This window comes from Pseudopipra pipra, chromosome 2, assembly GCF_036250125.1.
Source record: "Pseudopipra pipra isolate bDixPip1 chromosome 2, bDixPip1.hap1, whole genome shotgun sequence".
NCBI classification, from domain to species: domain Eukaryota; kingdom Metazoa; phylum Chordata; class Aves; order Passeriformes; family Pipridae; genus Pseudopipra; species Pseudopipra pipra.
This window is the reverse complement of record NC_087550.1, coordinates 56,961,364-56,981,028: the sequence shown is the minus strand read 5'-3', so window position 1 is coordinate 56,981,028 and position 19,665 is coordinate 56,961,364. Positions and strand designations below refer to the sequence as shown.

Sequence of the window (19,665 nt, the reverse complement as noted above, 5' to 3'; positions counted from 1 at the left end):
GGTTTTGTTCCGATTTAAGTTCTGGTTTTTCTATAGTGTTTTATAATAAAGACAATTACATAGTAATTTGGGTTAGAATGCATGCCCAGTTCCCCATCTCAAAACCCAATTTGTTACTACCTGTGGCTATTTCTATTAAAAAAGAAACATAATTACTATGAGTCTCAGCAGTCTAAGAGTAAATTTTTGCAATTACAATACTTCCCTTGGGCAGATGTGTGAAAATGGCAGATTAATTCCTGCCAGTCTATTCCTTGCATATTTGTAAGGTTACTGGTAGCTTGGATTATCATTATATTGCTGCTGCTTATTATCCTATGGTTAAGGTTAAAGCAGCAATGCTGCTATATACCTCTAGGAATAGAATGCTACGCCACTGCCTTGTAAAGTCTCTGTGCTGAAGTGTGATACACAGCATTCTATGAGTAAGGAACTAGTTCTATTTTCATGGAAAGTGGATGAATTTGCTGTTGATCTTAGCATATTTTATAAGGGTATTCTGTATTCTATCACTTTGTACCTCAGAAGATTTAAACAAAAACACCAAACAAACCCAAGTTTAATAATTCTTAGGAATTTATCAGGACATTAAAAAAGTTGAATGTGAACCCAAGACTATGGTAGGCCCTTAGTATTTTATAGCTTTTGTTTTATCACCAATATCACAATGGCATGAAACAGATGGCCCTGAAATGATACAAATTAACAACTTCCCATGGAAATAATTTTCTTCTTCTTCTAATGGGTTTTTCTATCTGAAAAAAAGTTTTGAGGGCACATGTGTAAAAGAATTACATGCAAAGGCTGTGCTCCTGGGGGTAACTCTCTGAAGCTAAGCACCTAACTCCATGTTGAATTCCGGTGAAGTTGGAAGTTGGTGTGGCTTCATGTGGGCTCTTGATCCACCTGCAGGGAGCAGCATTAGTCTGTGTTACACATGGTCTGATTTGATTATTCAGGAAAAGCAGTGTGAACAATCTTAACAAGTTATTTCTTTTCCCTTTTGCATGAGTTTTGCTGGAGAAGAGGAGACTGAGGGGAGACCTCATTGCAGTCTGCAACTTCCTCGTGAGAGGAAGAGGAGGGGCAGACACTGATCTCTTCTCTGTAGTTAACAGTGACAGGAACCCCAGGAAATGGCCTGAAGTTGTGTCAGGAGAGGTTTAGTTTGGATATTAGAAAAAGGTTCTTCACCTAGAGGTTGGTTGGATACTGGAACAGGCTCCCCAGGGAAGTGGTCACAGCACCAAGCCTGACAGAGTTCAAGAAGCATTTGGATTTGGGCACATGATGTGACTCTTGGGGATGGTCCTCTGGAGGACCAGGAGTTGGAATTGATGATCCTTGTGAGTCCCTTCCAACTCAGCAAATTCTGTGCTTCTGTGCTTCTGAGTTTTTGTTTGGAATTTCTTGCACTGTACCTGTCATGTTTTCATTACTTTCCCCATTTTGAAAGAGGCTTTCACATACACACACTTCTGAATGCCAACTTGGAGACTTTTGTGATGTGGACGTTATTTAGAGAAGGTTACATTAACTATTTTCTTTGAAAGATCATAAATAAAATTTGAAAAAAAACCAAACCAAAACAACAAAACTTCCTTCAGTTGTTGTTCAATGCATTCCACTTTGAAAAAAAAAGTGCTCACATGCTGTGTGAGCATCCTGCTAATTAGATAGAGAGGAAATCCATATTTTAATCTCTGTGTTCTAAATAACCCCTCAGCCAAATATTATCATTCATATTCTGCAACTCTATTCCTGGTGAAACCTGCGGCAGTGTCCTAGATGTTGACAAACTGACACTGGTTTGGAACAGAAAGATGACTTCACCTAGTCCTGGAATCTTTACAGAGACCATATGTGGATCTTCTTCATTTTACAGCAAAATCTGATTTCAGAATCTTGATATGGCAAGCTGTAATGAGAAGGGCAATCCAGAACATTTTTTACCACTCTTTTAAGAATTTACAGGTCCAAGTCAGCCTTTAAATACCTATTAAATTAGAGGTTACCTCTAGAAATCCCTAGACAAGTGGGTGTTGTGTCCTAGTTGAGGTGATCCTATCAAGAAGGGTTGCTATTTTTTGTTTTGCTTGTTCTGAATCGACTTAAGAGTCCTGTGGTAACACATTGCAGTAACTTAACATTGAAGTGACAGAGTTGTGGATGGATATATAAAGCCCTGTAGCAGAAAGGCTTTATTTTTTTCTGTCCAAGTCTACTTGATCACTGCTACTATGCTCAAGCTGTAATGGTGTATTCAATCAAACTTTCCATTTTATGAGGCACCTCATCGTAGACACATGACTGTTATGGCTTTAAAATATATTTAGGGACAGAACCTCTTGCTAAATTTGTGCAAGCCTAAATTATTTATCTTATGTCACAAATAATAAATCAACTCATCACCATTTTACGGTTGAAAATCTCCTTGCATGCCCATGTGAGTCTGTAAAGTTTGATGATCTACTATTCTGTCACAAATTCAGCCATTATTTTTGCGGCATATTTAGTGGTGTGGGGTTTTTTCTAGTGCTTAGAGGAAATAATTCTGTGAAGGTATTTGTGTAAAAGTAGGGTTTTGTAGCCTGTCACAAAATGTTTTTAGCATACCTTCTGTATTTTTAACAAAAAGTTGAAATACAGAATTGCATGACCTAATTAAGAAATTAGACAGAAAATTATAATTTAAGTTTTAACATCTCTGATTTTCTTCCTAATTCCTAGGGAATTTAAAGGAATCATTGCTTTTTTGGAGAAGGATTTTAGAAAGAGAAAGGAGATAAGGTGGCAGTTTTAAAGGAAAGGAGATGATCTAGATTTACCCCTGTTCTGATCGTCACCTAGGAAGAAAGCTTCAGTGTTCCTCCTTGTGTGTGTTTTCTGTGCAGGCAGTGTGGTTTCAAAACCAAGTCCTGCTCTATCATTGTTGCTAATTTCTTTCACTCTGTGGGGAAGAAACACAGACCTAGAATTTTGTGCCTCATAAAGTGTTTGCTGCCCAGCTAATCACTTTTCCCTCTCACTGCCATTATAATGGCAGTTTAAATGCAACTTTCTTCAGCATAAACACATGTATCTGTGGGAATGTAGCATGCTATGTAAAGACTCGCTTAGCCTGAAATTGAAGTAAGCAGACTGATCCAAGAGCTATTGAAACCAAATTGAAAACATCCATTGATTTCACTGGACCTTAGGTCATGGCTCGTGGGAGTTTTATTGTTGCCTTTAGTGACAGTATGGGTTGGACAGAAAAAGGTAAACATAGTGGATAGATGTTAACACAAAGTTAACAGATTTAAAATATCCAATGTCTCTGTTTTCTCCTTAGTAAATATGATAAGTACAAAACAGTCTGACAGTGTTAAAAGGCCGTAATTTGTTCTCCTTCTCCACCATCTAGTACTGCAGTGTTTATATGCTTTTATCTGTTCAGAAAACATTTGTGTTATGTTGCTCTTAGAAACAGGAAAATAGCTGTGGTAAGAATAGGACAAATTTTACAACACTTACTGGCTTCACTGGGAATTCCTGCTGAGTAAGAGCTTTAATATATGTCTCAAAATTAAAAATAAAATACCAAGAGACTGAATTGTACTATAGAATCTGTGTGAAAGAAAAAAAGAGAGAAGGAAAGTCAGAAAAGATAAGGTGGTTTTCATGCAGAAAAGGGGTTCTAAACACAAGAAGAGGAAAACATTTTTGAAATTATAACAAATACTTTGGTCATCTCTTTAAATTTCAAGGGAGTGTTTTTTAAAGTTATCCTTAAATTTTGATATCTTAATTTCAAGACTTCATATTTAACATGAAATATAAAATAAAAAGAAAAATTTAAAACAACCACATGTGCTCTGAAAGACACGCTCCAAAATGTATTGTCAATTTTGAGTTTATGGTATGATTATTCTTAGAATAAGCTGGATATTGTGACAAGTGCAGATTTCATTCTAGGTAGCTGATTGTAGTTGAATCTGTTATGCAGTAAACATAGTGTCTGTTAGGAATACTAAGGTAGACTCAACATGGTGGGAGTCATAGATAATAGGTGCATTAAAGCGTTTCAAATTCAATCATTAGGTTTCATTGCACCCATCTGCTACCAGAAAATATAATGGGCAGCTTGATTCATTGACCTTTAACTGTCATTTTGAACCATGTTTTTTAAATCCATATTTTCAAGTTAGACCTAGAGAGTTAATTTGATAAGAGAATACCCAGTATATTTTAATGCAATTACTTTTTTCTTTTTTTTTTTAATATAATCAGGTTTAACGGTCTGTTGTATATTCTGCTAATCCAGTCACAGTAGTTATTTAATATTGAATGTGGTTAAAAGCAACTAATGTTCAACTTCATTAAGGCTTCTATTAAGTAGAAGGTTTGCTGAACTTCTACTATTTTTTTAATGCATGAACTACTACCTCTTATTAATTATTTTGAGGTGTTTCTGTTACACTAGAATTATACTTACATGTTTCAATTCCACCAAGATTATACAGCACAGTGCAAGGGCTAAATACATGTTGAAACTGTGGAGTGCTTTATATTTTGTTCCTAAAGTGTGTTTTATCTCTTTCCTTTTCTGGAGGATGTATTATTTTGTGCAGTAGGATGAAGTGCATACATCTCTTAGAAGTTCTGTATGTGTGGCACACAAGTAGACTGTCTTATAAAATGGCAGTGTTACTTAGAGAAAGCAGGAAACAATGTGATAAATGAGGATGATTTAATGATTTCTCAGCAATAGCAAACAATTATACTCCTCTGTCATCTGAAGTTTTTGTAACGGAAAAAAGTGATTACATGTACTTCTTTACACAACAGGATACAATTCCTGAAATATTTTTGTAATATAGAGACAGATGTATGTAACCTAACCTTATAATCCCATTTTACAGCTTTCCCAAATACTGGGGAGCTCGATAAATGGGAAGCCGATTATATTGGCACTGTAACTCTATTAATAGGATTCGGATTTGCCTTATTGACAAGCCAGTACTGTTAATATGATCCAGTATATTAAATTGACAGGAAAACTGAAGCGATAGAATGCATCTACAGCCTAATTGACAGGGAAGCTCTTTCAAAAGATTCTTAATGTGGTTTTTATTGACAGAGGAGCTTCAGTAAGTACATATCATTGGTGAGCAGTGTAAATATACTGGATGCCATTGTACTGGCAGATTCAGGGGAAGTAGTTATTGTTCTGTTTTCCCACACTGCCATCTTTACTTTGGTATAAGTTGAAAAAAGCTCTCTTGTAAGACCTTTACAAATACCTCTTTAGGCACCAGTCTAACTGCATTGCTCACAGGCATTTGACAAGTTACGAATTCTTTTAAATGTGTTTATAATTTTTAAATGAATAGCAGCAGTGCAGAGCAATGCAATAATGTGTCATGAATTTCATTATGTTTATTTATTGATACTGTGATAGCGCTATTGTACTTTTAGCTTGAGCTCTTTATGCGGTGTGATGTTTGGCACCTCTTCGTATGTTCTTATCTTGCATCTTCTCCAAAAAGCAGTTCAACTTAAAAGCTCATATTACAGTTCTTTTTTCCTACTCCCATTTGACAACTTTCCACATTCTCTTCTGAGACCATGCTAATTTCATTAGATTTCATGTTTCTCCAGTGTAAAATAAAATGAAGCTTGGAAACCTGAAACCACTGTGAAACAAAGAGCAAACTGAGTTTTGTTCAGAAAATCTTCTTTTTTCCCTTTTTAGTAGGAGGAATTTTTGGGTTCAGCTTCCACATTTTTTCCTAATCCCATCTTTCTGAGAGAGAGAAGTCTGACAAACGCATATCCTGTGTCTGCTCTGGTAGAGGAGCTGAAAGTATCTGTTGAGCTGACTTTACTGAGAACAAAGAGGCAAACTTGTTCCTGAAATGCTTCAAACTTTTATTTCATATCAAAAAATCTGATCAGGGTCTGGTCTCACCTCATCTTTTGAGTGGTTTTCAAGTTTGCTTTTTTTACCAGGATCACTTAAAGATATGTCTCTCTGTAGTGACCTTTTCAGCTTCTTCGGTCTTCAGACTCAGTGCAATCATCAATCAGATGAGAAGAATCTTGACTGGGCCTTGAGATTTCTAATCCTTGCACTGTGTTAAATGCCCGCAGTCCAGGCTTCTATCTTCTTTTGTGTTTAGTACACTATGGAATAAACTCTTGTAAAAATTTAACAAATAAGTGTTTTCATTAAGCCAGTAGTACAAAAAACTGAAATATCTGCAATACCCTAGTGTGACAGCTTAAACAATAAATCAACAATAATTCTTTTGATAAAAAATATGTTACTTGCTAAGAGAAAATAGTGCATGGATTAGGCATTTATACTGGGAGAATCTGCATTCCTTTTCTTACAGGAAAGGACAGTAGTGTCTGTCCCCAGAGCTTCACTTTTCAGAAGTCACTCTGCAATTGACCAAAGAGCTCAGGACCTCTTTGACAGTTTTGTTTTTCCCATTCAAGAAGAAGAGAAAACACAAGCTGCCAACCAACACTCTTCAATAAAGAGTACAGCAGCCTGGTGAATGATATTGCCTTGTGCATTTTACCGTTTTTATTGCCCTGTGTTTTTAATGTGCTTTTGAAGAATGCTGCATATGTCAGAAATTTGCATAAACACACTGTAGGTCTGTTAACACCAAAATACACATTTTGCATCAAGTGTGAAACTTCCCAAATACGTACATGTTGTATAAATTATATCTCAAAGGCATTTTCAAAAGAATGAGAGTGGAGAGCACATAGTAGGACAATATTTGTTTAAAAAGCCTATTTAATTTTGTCCTTGAAAAAGGTAGAATAACTTATGAAAGTTTTATGCCCAGATTTTTTGTTTGTTTGTTTGTTCATTTTGTTAATGGGCTAATGAATTTTCTTAATGAAGTAAGTCTTGTTGAACCAAAACCTACTACTTCAGGCTAAGTATACACACCAACTGGCACTCTTATACTGATTAGTCTTTGTGAAAAATTGTACTATGTTGAACCCACACTGTTCCTAACAAAATGAAGACAATTGTCTGCTCATTCAAAACTCGATTTGGCAGCATACAATTCTTTTGTCTTCAGAAGACATTGCCATTATATAAGATCTTTGTTTCTTGTGGGTGAGGAGGGGGATGAATACTTGGAATTAAGCTTTCCAAGAAAAGACACAGAAGATGTTTGAGTTAGATATTAAGTGGCAGTCTGATAAGGGGGAGAAATGTTTCATTTCATTTTTGCATTTAATGTTTAATTAAAAAAAAGTTAGAGTCGGTAAAGACTTTTTGTTTTACTATAGTTCCAGGTATGAACACTTACATAACATGGAGTTGTATTGAATGATTTCTGAAAATGTGATACTTCTTCTTGTAATTATGAGAAAAAATATGAATATTCCAGTAGTCTAATATTCATAAATCTGATTAATGTCTAAATAGGGGTTTTTTTTATATTTTAGAGTATATCTTTCTCTTATATGGCAATTATTTCTGAACATAATTTGTAAAGAATAATTAAAAATTGCATTTCTCTCTCTGCCCCTTTCTTTCTCTCTCTCACTTTTTCCTCTGTCCTTTTCATTGTAGCCATTTTTTTTAAGATTTTAAGATATTTTTATTTTATTAGAGAGACCTGTTGAATTGAACAAACTTTCTCTTATTTTTCTATAGTTTTATTCAAACAGTAGTGAATATACCAAAGATTCCTAGAAATCTTCAGAATTGTGATGTAACAAAGACTTTTATTGAAAAGGCAAAAAAAGCAGAAAAATAGCTAGGAACTTCTAATTTTTAATAGACAGTGCTTTTTTTTTCCAGTAATTCTTGAAAACAGAAGCCTTGTGAAGTTCTCTACTGTTTTCTTACTGAGTAATAGTAGGATTCTTGAAATCTGATTGATTAATATGGCACAGTAATTTTAAACCTGACTTTTTTTGAACAAAAAAAAAAGTGCATGTAGAACCACAGTAGAACTCCTTTTTATTTATGAAAATGTCATCATACTTCAAGAGTAGTAAACACATATACTTTTTGAACATGAATTTCTGAAAAGATAAAAGAAGGAACAAAAGATAAATGTAGCCCATTGCTAAAAAAATTCCTATAATTCATAGTATAATGCTTGACCCAGGCTTGTTCAAACTGTTTCCAATTATGAGGTTTTTACTTTTTTTTTTTTCTTGTGAGTTTATTTAAGGTTAATGGATCCTATAAAGAATTTGTTTCTCATACTGTGTTCTTGGCCATAATTTTTCATTTTCCTTTCTCTAAATGAAACTTTTGGAAACCATAGCCATTCCAGAATTAATTAGTAGAAACTTAACTGTTTACTTTCAAACTTCTGAATGTTTTTTGGCTCTATAAAATTCAATATTCCAAATTCACCAATTTTAGTTTATCTAGGTCCCTGTGTGGGACCTAGATAATATGCAAGCTCTAACATGAGCAATAGAATGAATGGTTTTGTAGACAGTTAATGATAACACTTGAAGGATATTGTTTGTGTTATTCATACAAACATTGACCAGTTAACAATTTTTAAAGTCACATTATTAGACTTTAGCAATTATGTTGTCACATTTGAAACTCCATACCAGTAACTCCAACCAATTCATGTTGCCCAGAGAAGTTGTGGATGTCCCATACCTGGAGGGTTCCAAGGCCAAGCTGGATTGGTCTCCAAGCAACCTGAGTAGTGGAAAGTGTCCCAGACCATGATAGAGGGGATAGAACTAGATAATATTTAAGGTCCCTTTCAACCCAACCCATTTGATGATTCTATGAAAAGTGTATTTTACATAGATTTAATTTGCCTGATCTTTTATTTTTCTTCTCAACTCACTGATGAAAAAGGTAACAAAATCGATATTTTCTGAAAGGTAGTAATCCTCTTTTCTTTTAAATTTTTGCAGGTTTTGAAAGGTCCATATGCATTCTGACCTCTTTTAAAATTACTTTTTTTTAAAGAGCTTCATCTTTCTGAGAAAGCTGTATTAAATGTGTGTACAGAAATCCTCAGACATTTTTCTGCAACATCACACTAACAACAGTGTTCCTAAAATTTCATGTTTACTCTAAAGTCACATATTAGAACAGATAGATGGAAGAAAGTATTTTTAAAGATCTGTTGTAGGAACTGTCAAAAAAGATTATCTGTTGAATGGTTTAACAGCATACTCTCAGCAGAAATGAGCTGGTTCCACTAATCTGTGAAAATGAGCCATAAAAACAGGACCACTCCTCTAGGGTAGCTTTGGACAGTTAGGTTGACATCACAGACGTTAATTCTCTGGTATCTACTTGGGCAGTGGACATTTCCTCTTTTGTTTTAATTTTAGAGAACATTTGTTGTAGTATGATTGCCTACTGCTGGAGAACTTGTGTTTTAGAAGCTGATGATCTAGTTAATACTCCAGCCCTCAATCTTGAACCACAAAGATAGAAAATATTTCTTTACTCTTTAACTCCAGTGACTTTCAGAGATGGATTGTTCTGGAGATTTTTTTGGGGGAGGGGAAAGGAGAGGATGAAGTTTGTTTTATTTTGTTCTTCAGGAGGTTAATGGTGCTGGCATTTGGATAATTTCTGTTTATTTCTCAGGAGATTGTAATTCCATACAATTCATTTCTGATATGATGCATCTTACTTAACTTTAGCTATTACACTGAATATCTTGCTGGTCACCTAGATTGCCCTACGGTTATTGGTGAAAGTAATTTCCAGGAGCAGTATGTACCAAAGCTAGATGACCAAAATGTGATGAATTATCTTGTATGTCTCTGACGCACATTGAGGGATCTTGGCTGATTAGCTCAGAGTAGTTGACTAGCTTTTAGATGGTTTTCTGCAAGTGAACTGAAACCTACCTTAGAACTGGAGGTACAGAGGCTTGGACATTCTGTTATCCTAGAAAGGGCTGTATATCCAGAAGAACAAGAAGTTTTTTGCTGTCAATAGATTTTTAAAGCAGAACTCCTTTCTTACAGTTACAGCTATGCAATGTAAAGAACTCTGATTAATGCATGAGCTGAAATGTATAATATCACTTCCATAGATTAAAGTGTAAAAATTTTAAGTATATGGCCTCTGACTTCAACTGGGATTACAAAAGAAAAAAAAAAATTAAGGGAGTTAAACATTCATCTCTCTCTCTAGTCCATTGTGAAGTAGATGCTTACATTCCTAAGATTCCTCCAAACTACCTATCCTTAAAATTAAATGCTTGCTTATTATCACAATTTTTGATAGATATTAACATACACAAAACAATTCTCCCTTTGCTGCCTGTGTCTCAGAGTGCTCTGTTACAATTCAACACAAGCATCGTATTTTCATAATTCATAGGAGAAGGAATAATGCTTTTAGAGCAGAAAGAAAAGTATTCAGCTCTGAGTTCTGTGTCTCTATATGGTTATCAAGTATTTACATTTGTTCTTTTGCAGTAATGAACTTGCTGTAACATGGCACCCAACTCATTGTATTGTTGCAAAATGCAATATGAAGTAAATTGGTCAATTATTATCTAGTTAAAGATCATTAATAATTACCGTAAATACAGAATTTCTCAGAAAGAGGTCCATTTCTAGGACAGCAGCTAAGATGTGGTCATAGCTTCTATTTTAAAATCTCTCTATTGGCTAGTCCAGGATGTGTGAAATGCTTCTTTGCTATGAAAAAAGCAGAGACAAAAAGCATAACCAGTTCTAACTATGGTCCAGGTTATAACTAAGCTCCTAGCACCATCAGAAAGGAGAAGCTATAATTATTTCCAGGGCAAAATTGTGACTTTCCTAATGGCAGAGAATTGATGAAAAGGCAGTTTATAGCAGATATTTTGACTGCCAATGTCACGAAAAATGGAAATGTTGATTCTAGTAGCAGCTGTGTTTAGGAGGAGACAGATGTCTTATGTAAGTAAAAGCATAAGGTCAGTTTTCCTGGATGTCTCTATTTGAGATATTAGTCGTAGAAAATAGACATGAATTCTGCAGTTGTAAAGGTTTATTTGGGTTGATAAGTATTGGCTCTGTGAGTGTCATAATGATTATTTGTGTATATATATGCTACACAGAAGAGATATACTAGCTTAAAATTTGTGAGAAGAAAAGAATAAACGGCAGAATTAAAGATGCTTCCAAAATAAGATGTGCTGCATTTGAGAAACTACACATACGAATGCTGGAATATTTATCTTTACACATTCTTTTTTTTTTTCTATTTTCAATGTTTGTTTTTCTAACTTGATACATAATAAATGTAAAGATAAACTTTTATTCTAGTTGTGTATATTAAAGCCAGGATCTTCTCATCAGGATGTGAACATAATGTGTTATAATTTTAATTCTTGAACTAAAGGGTTTTAGAAAAAAGAAGAAAGTATGGTGTACATTGACATACACGCTATATGGAAGATAGTTTTCTATAAGCACATCTGTTTCACAAGTCCCTTGAGAGTGGAAGGTGTCTGCCTACGTTCTGTTGCAAACAACATTACTTAAATTTTGGATGAAACTTCATGCCTCTTTTCCAAGCTCCAATATTCCAACCACACAAGAAGTAGCAAATATTTCTGATTACCTCCCACTGATAAAACCAAAACAAAGGTAAAACAATAGCGGGGTGGGGAGAGGGAGTGGCAGGGAAAACCAGATATCTATGAGACCAGTTGCTTGTGTAAACAATTGTTGTGTGACGTTAAACCTTACCTTGGGCCTTCTGCTCCATTAATTGAGTGCTGCCCATGTTACTGATGCTGATATGCTGGATGCTGTTGCAAAACTCAGATCCTCTGCAGACCATAGAGGGGTGATATGAAGTGATACAGAAAACAGTAGAAGCTCTGTTGCTAGGTCAGCTGCAAGAAGTGACGTATGTGAATGTACAGTATACGGAGTTTTCTGAATGATGCAGTCTCTCTTTCTCCCAAGGAACTTCAGCTAATGATACAAGGGGAATTCAGTTCGCTTTGGCAGGACTCCATGTTGGTCTGGATGCTTTTAATACTTCTGCTTCTACAGTTACTTGGCTCATGCTGCTAAAAATATACTCGTGACAGACTTAATGAAAGTATATTCTTTTAAAAACTACTTGTCAACAATGATCATTTAATGTTCTTGTTTGCATGTGTGACTCTCATTATTCTGACATAGCTATTAATACTGATGAAAATTAAGGAGAGAAAATCCAAATATTTTCATACTTTCATTTTTCCAGTAGCATCTAAGAAACATCATAACTATTCAGCCATAAACTTTCTCGATTTTTTGTTTATTTTTTCAATTCAAGAGTAAGATAGCAGTATATGAAATTTCATTACAGCAGTAAGAGCTTCAGAATCCCAGCAGATAATGTAATTATGATTAAAAATTAGTATTATTGAATAATTCACTTTTGTAATATGCAAAAGTAATTTTTTCTCTCATTTTCAATAACCATCAGTCTTAATATCTAACTAATGAAAAAACATAAACAGTGTCATCTGTCTGGGTACTAACAGAGAATGCCACTTATTGGAGCCTCATTGTTTACTTTAGCAGGTAATTTGTGGACCGGAATCATTTAATTGTTCTGAGCACATAATTACATGCCAGCATTTTCCAATTTAATTAAAATGTACAAATCTGAAGATTAAGGGAATTTTTGAATTATTAATCATTTCTCCTCTAGGAAATCTTGTTGCTCTGCAGGAGATTTGTCCAGTGTACAACTATACGTATTTTTTTCCTTCTCTTTCACAGACAGACAATTTTCCCGCAGAGCCCAATTACATGGGCAGCAGGCAGCAGTTTGTTCAAAGGTAAGGCCTATTAAATAACTTTCTCGGCTTCCCCATTTGCATTCTTGTCAAAATTGCTTTGCCAGAGAGTACAATTCAACATAGAACAAGTAAATACAACTCTCTCTCTCTTTTTTCTTTCTTTCTTTTTTTTTTTTTTTTTTTAATATGTATTTCAGTAGCTCCACGTTCAAGGATCCAGAAAGAGCCAGCTTGAGGGACAGCGGGCATGGGGACAGTGATCAGGCTGACAGTGACCAAGACACTAACAAAGGCTCCTGCTGTGACATGTCTGTTAGGGAGGCACTCAAGATGAAAACTACTTCAACTAAAAGCCAACCACTTGAACAAGGTGAGTGAAGCCTCCAATGCTTACAAAACCATAAAGTTTAAACCGTCATTATAAACCCATTAGTATTGCAGTTGCGGGTTATCAGTGTGGAATAGCCCACCGATAATACTATCAGAGAAAACAGTAAATCTTGTCACTAGCCCAGAGCAAAGAACACTTAGTATCTTTCAGAATGAACATGAAATGAAACCACAAGTGTCCAAAGTAGATTAAAAAAAATAAGAGTTTTTAAAAATAATTAGAATATACTTTATCTCCACTGGCATTGCCTGTGATATATTATATACAGTCCTTCTGCCAAAGCGTGATTTGGAAATTCAAACTAGACATGACTGCAGCAGATAAAAGAATGCCAGTCATTTACATTCCGCATGTAGTTTGGAGAAGAGGAAAAGAAAAGAGGCTGGGGATATCAAAAGAGTAAAAATTAATCTGAAGATGTTTTCATTTCATGGATGCATTTTCCTATTTGTAATATCGATTTCACAATTAATGATAGTGTGAGAAGTGTCAAATAATAGTATAATCTGATTTTCAATATACTTTTATTCATGTTCTGTGAAGGTACCAAAAATGAGTGTCTGTGAAAGAGCTAAAATTACTTATATCAGGACAATGACTTACATCTGGACATTGTGCCAGCATTCATTCTGACAAACAAGCATGTTTATTTCCTCAAACTGTGTCCAATTCATTTTTTTCCAGATGTGTTTTATCTAATTAGAAGGCCTTTTATTTCAAAAGAGGCACTTCTTTTTTTTAAAGCATCAGACAGACTGAGCACTCCAGCACTGTGTGCATTTGTGTTTTGCTTCTAGGCTGTAAGCAGTAAAGAAGTGCACCATTGAATTATTTTTAAATGTTTTGTACATTTGCCATTATTTTACTTTGTTGTGGGGAAGGTGATTCAGTGTTAGAGACAGTTAAGAGATTATTAAATCAGTCAGCCTTAATAAGAAATTATATTTATAATTACGCAGAAATATATGATAAGCTTTTTATTAGTTGTTGATTAATTGGACCTAGGTTTTTTGCCTCCTAGCTGAGTCTGGTCTGTAGTACAGTCACCAGAAAATACATGTTCAACTTAATTTTTCTGATTATGTTGAGATTGCAGTATAATTTTTGCTGTGTAGGATATTTAGAATGCAGCAGTATAATTTATTCTGTATGTATTTGAAGGTTGACCTCATATGTGACCTTATTTTCCAAGTAATAAATGCCGGAAAGATTATTTTTTCCTGACCTTTTGCCACAGCAACTCTCTGCTTATAATTGGACATTGATCTGTATAAAGATGCCGTACAGGATTTTTTTTTTAAAGAAGCTATTTGAGCGTGTGTCTTACTCTATCAGTTTTATGTGAAACAAAGACAAAACCTCTGAATTTCTATCTATCAAGTATAGCCATGAAAAAGCTCTAAAATCTTTAAAGTTTCACTAGGAAACTACTTACTACTCAAATTAAAAATATGTGTTTTTTTAGAAAAGGACTGTATGGCCAGTGATCAAACAGCAGTTTGTCCAGCAGCAGTAAACCCAAATCTGGTCAAAATATATGCAATCTAGTCAGCATATTAAGCCAACCAGTCCTGTTGCTTATTTTCATTATAATGCAAAGAATTTGCCTATAACGCAGGTTTGCCTTCATCATTATATCTAAATGAGGAACCCTATTCATCAAGAAACGGTGTAGTTGTGGCTTATATGAATTCACATGTTCTTATTAAACATATATTGAACTGTGGATGTTAAGTACTGTCAGCCACTGAACTGCAGCAGTGGATGTTTATATGAATTTTTTTACTGAGAAAAAAAAAAGAATGGGAATAGAGAGATAAACTACATTTTTTCTTCTCTCTCTTTTTTTTTTTTTTTTTTTTTTTTTATTTCTCCCTTAATATAATTACAAGTAGTAACAATATCAATTTGTTTACTTGACTGAACTCTTCCATCTCAAGTATGCTGTAATAAAATCTTGGACATATTATGAAAACAAGCTGCACTGAGTACCTTATGGGATTTCAGGTCATTGCAGTGACAAATGTGGAGCTATGTGATGCTCATGATTACTTGTCATGTTTAGGATGATTAGGGTTCTTAGCCCAATGCAACTTTTCTCTTTTGAAAGAGGATAAATAAAATTGCTTCTCTAGTCATAAGCCAAGTTGAAGGAGGGTAAGAAAAATGATATGTGTGATTAAAATAGAAAAAGAACTTAATTTTTCTTTAGCAAAAAATTCTTTTCTGGGAAAAGGAGATGGAAAGCTTGCTAGAAACACTTGTCTTCAACAACACCTAAAGCAGTATCAGAAGTTATGGTTCTGTCATCATTTGAGGTTTTGTGCATGGTAGGAATTCACTGTTTTGTAGCCAAGGTCCAGGCTTGGTTATTGTTGCTTAAAGATATTTAAAATACTTTAGCTTCTGATATTAGAACAATAATAATTATTAAATCTTCGGACATTTTTTAAAAATTATCTGTGTTAAGTGTGAATTCAGGATCTTCATTTGACAACCCCAATTCAAAAATTATTTTAAATTTGACATGCTCTTCATGTAATTCCAAACACTATTGCACCGGTCCAATTCTACCCATGGCAGTAATAAGAATGCTAGTTTACCAGTATTTTAACTACAGTTTTGAGCAACTCTAACCTAGACAGCTTGAAAATTAAAAGGTCACATTAAGATAAAAAAATGTGTTGCTAGCACTACAGCAATTGTGCTTCTCTCAGTAACAGAGAAGTAGGAATTTTTAAAAAATAATTTTTGTAGACAAGATGTCTTCTGATTTCAGCATGGGATCGGAAGCAATCAAGCTTAGTTTACGATTTTCATTAAATTTATGAATTTATAGAGCCTTAGATATGATTTCAATGAAAATATATCCAAATAGAAATTTTTGTCTTCTAGTGATTTAAAACATTTACACAAATGAGAAAGATAATCCAAATTAGATATAATTAATGTCTTAATTAATGAATTGCTTATGGAATGGCCCTAATGGAAAGAAAGCAGAAGAAAACCCCAAACTATAAAGTAAGTCTTGTGTTAAAATAAGCATGTCCCATTTTGGTAATCTCAACATTATATTCTCTTGTTGTGATTTCCAAGCCACTTTCTGCATAAAAAATATCTAGCTGTCTCTTAAGCTTACTTATGCTGTCTGAATCAGCTGTCTTACTAAGCAGCTTGTTCCATATGCCTGCTACTCTTTTGATAGAATGGTTTTAGATAGATTTGTTTTGTTTACCTCACTCTTTTTTCACTTCTGTTGCTGATACTTTAAACCCTATCACTACTTTGGACAGTTTGAGATCACCCTACTTAAAAGTCTTACAAGAATTATAGTTTTGAATGCATCTGTCAACTTAGGTGTTTATTTCACCTGAAGTAGTAGCATGTATTATTCACTTTTTTAAATTTAAACAACAGAATAATTGTTTTGTTTGGTATGGTTTAAGAATAACAACAATATTCTGTATTTCTTTAAGAGGTATCCAAAGCTGAAAATTATACCATAAACCATAAACAATAATATCTCTAAGGGAGCAGTAAAACAGTGAGATGTACATTTTATACTTTTCTTAGTGAATCCTACATATGTTTACCTTACAATCAGTAAAAAATAGAGTTATGGACTTTTTTGTAGTTACTCATAAACTATTGTCTTTGTTAGATTTTCCCAGGAATTTTTAATTTCTTTTCCTTTTGTTCTTTTTTTTCCTGTCTGTGTTTTCTTGTTTTAGCATAAATCTACACTTTCAAGTCTTTATCAAAAAACTTCAAGGGATTGAGTATCTCCAAATTCAATAGCTTTGTTGAGTTTTTGCTCTATCATTGTAAATTGCATCTTTCTTTCAACACGTTTGCTTGCTGTTCACACCTACATCACATAGAAGAGCCATTTCTGCATATACGGTTGCCTCATTAACAATAGCATGGATAAAATAGAATAAACAAAAAATAATAAAAAAACCCCAAACAACAAAGAAAAAACCCCAAACAACTAACAAACAAAAAGGCACGTCCTTGGAGGAAGGTAAAAGGAAATTCTTCAGCACAATTGTTAGAGTTTCCTCCAGGACCAATGTTGCCCACCAGTCTTCTCTCTAGAACAGCACTGTTTTAATCTGGGATATAGATTAATAGTATAAAAGGACTCTAATGTATCTTCATGAAAAAACATGATACTTAAATTTAACTTAAAAATAAAATAGTTCTTTCTTCATCATCACAACAAAAATACATTTGCATCACAACTGATGCAGTCCTGCATGCAAGTCCTAGGAATAAATATTACAGTGTTACAGAATCTCTACAAATACTGTTAACTCTTGTGTTTGCCCACTGAACGCATTCACATAACAAGTCTGTAGTGACTTGAACATTTATAGTGTCCATTTCTAAACAAGAATGATCCCAGAAATAGAGTATCCTCCATTATCCACCTGCAGCAGAGTAGAAGTTTTCAAAAATTTTTAGCAAGATTTTCTCTGAACTATGCATTGATTTTCTTGCCATAATCTTGCTTGAGTCCCTAAGATAATTAAAATCCATTCTGTTTAACTGAGTTAGAATCAGTCTAGACTGGTAAGTGCACAGAGTTCATCAAGCAAATTTCTTCTGTCTGACATCATCACCATGCCGTTGGGGATGATGGGTTCTTTAGGAATACATCAGCTTAATGAGATAACAGAAAGATTGTGGAGAAATGTTTCTTTACAAAATTTTCTAAACTGGTGATGGCCTTTACTGAGAAACTGGTGGAAGCTGGGAGTCCCCAAGAGCTGACACAACCTGTGAAATGGTTTGTTCAACAGTCCTTCCTCCCGTAGGTTTTTTTCCCTGGATAGAACACCTCCTATCACATTCTCTCTGCCCAGAATGTGAATGGCTGTCAGACTGCACTTCTTGTTCTGATGCCACCTAAGAGTGTTTATGTCCAGCATTATCATCCCTTCCAACTCGCTTACCCCTAACATTGGTCAGGTAAGATGCTAACTTGCTGTTGACTTGCACACAGTACCCATTCTTCACTTTCGTCTGATTAATTGTTAACCAGGAAAGCTACAAGAGCAACCTAATTGTATTGAGAGTCTCTTTCCTTTTCTTAGTCTGTCTCTACCTGTTTCTAGAACTCTAAATTTTCAAAATGGTTAGGTGAATCCCACACAAAATGAGGGTTTGTGTTTTCTGCTTTTGTTTGTTCATTTCTATAAATTTTTCTGTCCTTTTTTTTTTTTTGTTTGTTTCTGTGCTTTATGCAAGCACATATGTGATCCTAGATGAAGACTAGCATAGATCAAAAACTAACTTACCTATTCTGTAACTGTTAATTTGTTATCAACAGGCTGAAAATATTTGATTTTGGCCTTCTTCTAATAATGAGATTTTTAATTTAAGATTAAAAATGTATGTGGAACTGCAGACTTTTATGAAGAATAAGACTATATTTAGCTTTGCTTGATGTCCACTCTAGCGCGTATAACAAGTTCAATATGACATTTAAGCCACCGACAGTGCTTCTTTGCTGCTTTTCTGCTGTGAATAATTTGTTCAGTGAAACTACTTCTAAATGTAAGAGAATTAGCAGAATTATTTTTGGTCTCATCCTTTTTATGAAGTCCTCGTGAATGGTGATACTGAAACTTCTATTGGTATTAAACTTTTAAATTGGTATATTTCACTTTTAGTCAGAGAAGTACTCATAAAAGTTTCAGATGTTCTAAGTGCCTTGATCTCAAACACTCCTTTAAAGATGATCTAGGTAACACTTTTGCAAGACTTTCTTATCTGGGCTGAGCTAGGCTATGCAAATGTTCTGTGATGCCCTTTTTTGAGAGATCAGAATAATATTATCCCTTTTAACCTAAGTTAATGAACTAGAGAGAGGAATACAGATCAGGTGCTTTTGCTGTGCAGATGATTATCATAACCTTTCTCATGTAATCTATGAGATATCTTTTGCTGTATAATGTATTGAACAAATTATATGATGGATTTAGGCAAAATAAAAACTCATATCTGCCAACTTTTATTTACTCAGAGTATTAATGATTTTCTTTTCTCTCTGCTGCAGTTATGTTGAATATCTTTCAGGTTTTAAGTTCTCTTTTTAGACTGTCTACTAGTCTACCAGTCAATTTAAGTTCATCCTTTAGATCTCAGTTATTTTAATACTAAGTCTAGATTTGTGATCGATTCTGTGTGACTGCTTCGAGGCAGAGTCCAGTTTGGTGCTTCCTTGTTAGGATGTTTGCAATCACAGCTTCACTCTGTAGTGCTCTCTTAAGTATACAAGCAGCTTTTGTTTTCAAGCAAGGCTATCCAGATGAGGAAGAAGAAGTTTGAGGAAGCAGATGTTTGTCCTAAAAAAAGTCAGAAAAGGAAGTGAAATGGCAGCCTAATGGAGAAGGGATAGATTAACCTAATGCTTCACTACTTACCTGCCTTCACTGATACAAGTTAGAAAAGTGTTGCAAGTATTCTGGCTGCTCAAGTGACAGTGAATACAGTTTGCATCAGATT

General features: G+C 34.4%; 1 protein-coding gene across 11 annotated transcripts in view; it reads left to right on the top strand.

Moving 5' to 3' along the window:
• The window catches only part of PCDH17 (protocadherin 17), a 90,786-nt gene that overhangs the window by 15,967 nt on the left and 55,154 nt on the right, over positions 1–19,665 (top strand). For 10 of the 11 annotated variants that reach the window (XM_064645601.1, XM_064645604.1, XM_064645600.1 and 7 more), the window contains 2 exons: positions 12,742–12,800; positions 12,959–13,131. In XM_064645601.1, the coding sequence (XP_064501671.1) occupies positions 12,742–12,800; positions 12,959–13,131 (232 nt within the window). The remainder of the gene's footprint in view (positions 1–12,741; positions 12,801–12,958; positions 13,132–19,665) is intronic. The other variant, XM_064645602.1, reaches the window with a different exon arrangement.